At 35.1% G+C, this 7,131-nt stretch overlaps 1 protein-coding gene across 1 annotated transcript; it reads right to left on the bottom strand.

The window, feature by feature from the left end:
- Nucleotides 1–1,269: 1,269 nt before the first annotated feature.
- On the bottom strand, nucleotides 1,270–2,346 carry LOC122503650. Its single transcript, XM_043614276.1, has one exon. The coding sequence runs from the start codon at nucleotides 2,344–2,346 to the stop codon at nucleotides 1,270–1,272; it is 1,077 nt and encodes a 358-aa protein (XP_043470211.1).
- Between the last annotated feature and the right edge of the window lie 4,785 nt (nucleotides 2,347–7,131).

Here is a 7,131-nt window from a genome sequence, read left to right as displayed (position 1 = left end):
AATCTACATGAGAATAGTTACAGAAATACGTAGGGGATTTTAAAAATATTGTTTTTTGTGTAATTGACAAGCATTTGAACAAGAAACTCATTTTTCAACCCAAAAAACGACACTTAATTCTTTATAACAATTATTTATATCAACTTATCAAAAAACCGCTACGTAGTTCTGTTGGAAATTCAATTTTAAAAATGAAGTAAAAAACCAGAGTGAAAATATTGAAAACTGTTTGAATTACGCTGCGTGCCGATTTAAAAAACTGTGTTTAGAAAAACGCGTTTAAAGGTACACTCTCACCTCACTGCCTGCCTGCCTGCACAGGCAGGCGCCATAAGAGTGAGAGAGAAAAAACATTTAATTTGAATTTTCTTACTCTCTTACTCCTATGTGTTACCATGTCAACCTGCAGGCAGGCAGGCAGGCAGTAGGAGCTGTGCTAGCGCCTTAAGGGGTAATACACAACTGTCACGGGCTATAAAAAGCGTTTTTTCAATAATTTTTTTAATGTATAAGGGTTTACAGTAATAATGTTTTAAGTGGTTATTTTGTATATGTTCAAGTAATAAATTACAAATTTTCATTAATAAATATTCCAAAATGGTGGCACTGGAACCATTCTCGTAATGCATGTTTTTTGCAAGGTATAAACTTCTTCTACGGTAAAAAAGCATGAGATTTCAATGAAATTGATTTCGGACATGTTTAAATTTTTTCTCCCTTATTCTACAAGGTTCAAAGAATTTTTTAAGCTAATAAAAAAAATGTATTTTTTGAAATGTCTACAGTGTTGACATTTTTACCCTGCACCCCAACATTTTTAACTTTTTATCACCCATTTTTTATGTGATAAACGTGCATATAATATAAGGGCGATTTCACATTTTAAAATACGTTAATTTTTTCTCGTTCTTTATAAGGAAAATATGATACACGTATGTATATTCTTAGTTTTGTATAATTGACCAAATTTCCGAGTTATGAATTTTCAAAATTTTGGATTTATAAAAGTAAACCTATTTCCAGTAGCTTAGAAGTCTGAAATATTGAGTTAAAAAAAAGTTGGCAAAGAATTAAAATTTTTATTTTTCTTCAAATTTTATGTAATGTAAAAAAAAATTCTTTTTATTAACAAATTAATTTTTCTTCTAATCTAATCTAATCTAATCTGACACCGAGATCGAGCTGGATTTTCCTCAAGAGGGGAAAGTAAGCACCTAGGTTATAGAACCCATTGTACCAAACTCCAGTTCGCTCGTTTGTAGCAACTTCTTAGAGTCCTGTTCTTCTCCAGAAGTCCAGTATCTCTTCTATGGATAGGTTGCTCACCTGCTTAGGGTCAATAATTGCTTGACCCCAGCTAGATAGCCTGATCCTAGCTAACGCTGGGCATTTAGATAATATGTGAGTCGAAGTTTCGTTACTTTCCCCACACAGTCTGCACATAGGTGAAACTTGTCTGCCTATTTTATGCTGATGGTAGTTCAATAGTCCATGACCCGTAAGTAGACGAACTACGGTTCTAACTCTGATCTTATCGAGTTTTAGGAGGTCGCTCGCTCGCCTCCTGTTGAGTGCTAACCCCAACAGAGTTTTCGCTTGCCTTCCCACTCCAACGCTCGCCCAATACTTCTCATGTTCCTTTTCACCCCATCTTTCTATGGCTCCCTTAACCAAGCATGGCATTATTGCCACTGTTGGTTCAGGACCTATAAATTTCGTCTCGAAACCGGTTTTCGCCAAGACGTCTACTCTTTCATTACCCTTGATTCCCGAGTGTCCCGGTACCCAAATCAATGAAAGTCTATTTACTGAACCCAACTCATCTAGTACGCTGCGGCATTCCCAGACGAGTTTTGATTCTATTGTGGGATTTTTCAGAGCCCCTAAGGCCGCTTGACTATCCACACAAATACTGATCCTCTTGCCCTTTGTTCCATTTCGAATGGATATTTGGGCGCAAGTTAAAATCGCACAGACCTCTGCCTGCCAGACCGTGGCATATTGTCCTAATGACTCAGCCACTTTAATGCGGCCAGTTTTCCGATAAATTCCGAAGCCTGCACCGCAGTCCATCTTGGAGCCAACTGTATACCAGACTTCGTCCCCAAGTGGAAAACCTTTCTTCCAGTCTATTCTGGAAGGTGTAATGATCTTAAAGCGGGGTTTAAATTTCACCCTCTTGATCATTCTATCTTGCACCATACTTAATTCTGGTATTGATAGAATTGAGCGTGGAAGCTTGGTGTGTAAACCACCAACCCTCCACCTTCCCTGCGCAGTTAACCTGCTCATAGTAAGAGCCGCCTTTTTCACCGCGGCAATATGCAGAGGTACCTCGGCAAGCATGAATCCCAACGCTCTGTATCTAACAGAAAATCTAAAAGTCTTCTGCCTCTGTCATTAATGTCTGTGCTACCCCAAACAACATGATGCGCATTAGCATCACACCCTATTAACAAGGGAAGCCCTCGCCTTTGGCAGTAATCTACCAACCTCTCCACCTCTCTTGGTGGTGCAGGTTCATCCCCTGTTCCCGGAAAGTAAGCGGACGCTATTACCACCTCCCTTTTATTTCCGTTCTTTTCTAGATACTTAGCTTTAACTACAGCTAAGTCCCTAGTCGTTAATTAAAAAAGTGGGAAAGCATCTAGACCTTTATAGATCAGACACGCCCTCGGAACTGGTTCCTGTGGTAAACTAACCAGCTCGCCACAGCCGTTCAGACCTCTAATTCTCCCCTTGAAAACCCAAGGTTCTTGAATAAAGGCTAAAGCTGTCTGCATCTTTGTCAAGCTCTTGGCTAAAATCGCCGAAGCGCCCTTACAATGATGCAAATTAATCTGCACACAATGAATACCGGAAGCAGCCATTTTTAATGCTGATTCACGGTTTCCTCAGTCGCTTCCCCTCCCTGGGTACCCTGCCCAGCAGCTGTGTCAGTACCTTGTCTCGCCACTCTTAGAGTGATTTGACCTAGCCCAAAACACAGTTTCAACTGCCGGGCTTGGAGAGCTTCAATGTCGCTCTCTGGTACTCCTAACGCGAGAGTCCAGCCCACAGCCGAAGCTTGGTCTGCTCTCCCCTCGCCTCCCGAATACACCCTCCACGCGGATGTATCCACCCCGGTATTTTGTCTACCGAGGTTTTTAAGGATTGAAGCCTGGTTCACCCTAATTTTTCTTAATTGGGGTCTAATTAATTTTAATTTTTGTATATTTATTCATAGCAGATATAATATAGAGAAAACTTTCCAAAAAGTTTCGAGACGGGCGCGCTACGCTACGCTTTACAGTTGGGTTTTTTTACAATTTATTTACTGTTAAAAACTGTCTACATCCTACAATTTTTTGTTTTAGCACTCAAATCGGTTAAAAATTGTAGGATTTGGGCAATTATACACAAATTACAGATTCATCGATAAATTTTACTGTTCAATGAAATGAAAACTGTAGCTATACACTATTCAAATTGAGTGCACTTACGCACAAAATATTATATTGCTTTAAAAAGTGAATTTCGACAGTTCGTGACCAGACTAGAAAATTTATTTTTCTCTCTTTTCTTTTAGAGAATTGATTAAAAGTGAAAGATTATGCAGAGCAGAACTCTGTTCGACTTGTAAATTGGGTAAATAGTATATATCTTGCTTTCATTCGACAAAAGCCGAATACCAAGTGGTCTCTCGATGAATCAAGAGTGCAAGGTGAAAACGATTCTCATTGACTGACAGTCTCTAAAGAACTTTCTTTGAATCACCGGCGCCTCTAGCAAACTTGACGTATTTTTACAACTTTTTAACTGAATCGTGTTTTAAAAAAATGAAATTGTAAAAAATTTAATAGTTTATAGGCCTTTTCACTTTTTAATTATTTCTTGAATACATAAGACCGTAATTTAAAATAAACCTTTTTATTTTACATGTATTACATACAAACGATAAAGTGTTTATTGGTACAATATTGATGGTCCGTTATAAATGGTTATTTAAGTTATTCTTTATGGTTATTCTTTATGCGATTACCTACATAATCGCACGTTCTCAACTTCCTGTGTAGGTGTGGGCGCCAGAAAAGAAAGTTGAAACGGTCAACGGTTCAATGCATATAAAATCTTAATCAGCAATTGTCAAATAGGCTTAACCTTGAGCATGATTTTATTTTACTAGATGTGCTCATACTCATACGCGTTATCATACATTTACAGAATTTCTTTATTTTTTTGTCCTACCTGCACGGAAAGTATGTCATTTCGGACACTTAGGGCGAGCGGGCGGAAAAGTATTTTGCGCCCGCTCTTGTTTAAAAATGTCAAAACGCATCTCGATTACATAAAAATCAGTTTTTATTTAATTAAAGAACAGCTTCTTTCACCATTAAAAAGAATGCACTGTTCTTGCCCTCAATGCCATACTTTCCATGCAGTTCGGACAAAAAATTGTGTTATAAAATAACTATAATATAATTCTATTTAAATGTAAGTAACAAAACTCTTCACTACACATTACAAATTGAAAATTTATAGAAAAAAAAATTTAACCGATCTATCAGTACATTCATACTCGAATATACATCTATAAAAAATTAATTACTCTGAAGATCTGATGATGGAATGAAGACGTGACAAGAAGAGGGAAAGAGGGATTTAATGTTAAGCAAAAGTTGAGACAAAAACCTTGATTTCATAGAAGTTACGACTCGTCTCTTGGCACGAATGAAAGAGTGAAAAATAAAGTAAAATAAAAAGAAAAGGAAATGAATGGAAAGGAAAGATGTGTCACGGATAAATCGTAGAATGGTAGTGAAATCTTGAATCAAGAGTATTCAATCGCATTCTTTCTCTAAATGCGAATTCTGTGTGTATATGAGTAAAAAGTTATATTTAGTTATATAGTTCTCTGAGACAAATCACGCCTTCACGGAATTTGATTAAAAATTAATAAAATTAATTGAAATTACCAAAAATTCTGTCAGCCATACCATAAAATTTAACAATTTACAATCATATCACATTCAATATTTCTGATATTTGACAATTCATTTGAATTTCTTTTCATAATTTGACTTAAAATTGTTAAATATAGCATCGCAAGGTTGGCAGAATTTTTTATTTCTATTTCTATTTCTCGGTAAAAATAAATTGCCGGTTTTCCTTTATAATATTACATGAGGACGAGTTTTTACTTTGTGTATTATATTAGGGCAAAATCTGGTGGTACCCTCTCAAATAGATCCATCTGCAAAGCTTTCTCATTTCTACATGACGGTGTAGTCGTGTTCAACGAGAAAAGAGTCACGCACCATTTACTTCCTATATATACTCGAAGAACGAATCTGGCACGCCATAGTGATGCGGGCGACGTTCCAGTCGTGTTTACATTTATTTCAAAGACACCAGAGCCAGAAAGTGCTCTCAATGCACCGCAAATTGGAATATCAGACCAATAGCTTATATATATATATATATATATATATATATATATATATATATATATATATATATATATATATATATATATATATATATATATATATATATATATATATGAAGAAATAAGAACGTTTATAATGCTTGTTTCTCACTTTAACACGATCCAGGAAAATTGCTTCATTCTCAAAAACATGCTCACATCAATAGCGAAACATAAATTTAGAATAATATAGTTACACTGGTTACAGTACAAATATTTTATTTTAAAATGAGGGAAAAATACGAGATAATTGAAAATTTAAAAAAATTACGCCTCCTGGATCACGTTCGTTTCAAGCAAAATAATCTATTATACATATATTTCCATGTACCGTTATTATTTGATCATAATTTAAATAGTTATTGTGTGCAGATTAAATGAACAGCTATAACCAGACAATAGAATGACTTTTACTCTGAAGGGTAACGCGCACCTTAAAATAAAATTTATACTTGAAAATTAAATCACCATATAAAATATTAAACAATAAGGCATCCAATTACTAAGCGTCTAAATTTTCAACTATTTATGTAGTTCAAAAACCCAGTATAATAACTTGCCTAGAATTAAAGGTCTTTTTTATGCGAAAAAAGCAGTTTACATATTTTTACATAATAAAATATAAATAAACTATAATATGTGACTAATTATACATTGAAAAGAACCCGTTTGTTGAAATATTTTTATTATATCGTTATCGATACATTTATACCTACGAAAAAATATTGACACCTAACGCTTTTTAATAAATCTGTCTTTGTTCAGGGTTGCCACAAATATTTAATTTTATTTTCCCCTGACTTTTCCCTGATTTCCAGACAAAATTTTCACTTTTTCCTTGACCCTAAAGAATATTCTAATTCACTCTAAAAATTATTAGATACTCAAAAAGAATATTCTTAATACATTTATTTGCGAATTTCTTTAATTATAAAATTATTCGAAAACATCAATAACTACTTTTCTAAATAAATATTTAATCATTCCTGCGTAGCAAAAGCCACGTTCGAGCCACGCCCCCCGGCGGGGGCCCACGTGGAAAATCCATGAGGAGGAATCCACGAGGGCACCAGCAGGGGCCCCGCTCTTTGCCCTTACGATCGCCCTGCTCAAAAATCTTTCTAAGTCCCAGAAAAATTTTTTTTTTTATTAAAAATGTTTCGTTCAGAGTGCAATAAATTACATTTCAAAGCACCCGAAATAAACATTAAGTGACATTTTTCTGGAAATCCTATCACAAAGTTATGGAAATATTCGAAGGCACCAGCAGGGGCCCCGCTATTTGCCATTATGGTTGCCCTGCTCAAACATTTTTTGTAAGTCCAAAAGAACAAATTTTTTTTGTTCAATAGAGTTTAGTTTAGATTTCTTTAAATAACATTTTAAAGCATTTTAAATAAATAAATGTGGTCAGAGCAGTCTACCGGCAATAGAAAGGTCGTGGGCTCGCATCCCACCATGCTACCGTTTTTTTCCGGATTCTTTGATAATTTTGAAATTATTAATTAATTTCGAAAATATTTTTCAGATTAAGCAGGTTTCTGTATTCGGGCAGCTGTGCTGTCGATACATATGAAATCTAAGAGCTTACAGAGATTTATTTAAGATATTTAATTGGTTTGTATAAATTTGATTCTGATTATTGATAGCTTCTTTCTTCTTAA

The sequence above is a fragment of the Leptopilina heterotoma genome, unplaced genomic scaffold (assembly GCF_015476425.1).
Source record: "Leptopilina heterotoma isolate Lh14 unplaced genomic scaffold, ASM1547642v1 Lhet_267, whole genome shotgun sequence".
NCBI lineage: Eukaryota > Metazoa > Arthropoda > Insecta > Hymenoptera > Figitidae > Leptopilina > Leptopilina heterotoma.
The sequence above is the reverse complement of the archived record's forward strand: the minus strand, read 5'-3'. Positions and strand labels throughout refer to the sequence as shown.

What these genes read in the sequence shown, in the direction of transcription:
- LOC122503650 (XM_043614276.1), bottom strand. Translation starts at nt 2,346, where the DNA reads ATGCTTGCCGAGGTACCTCTGCATATTGCCGCGGTGAAAAAGGCGGCT.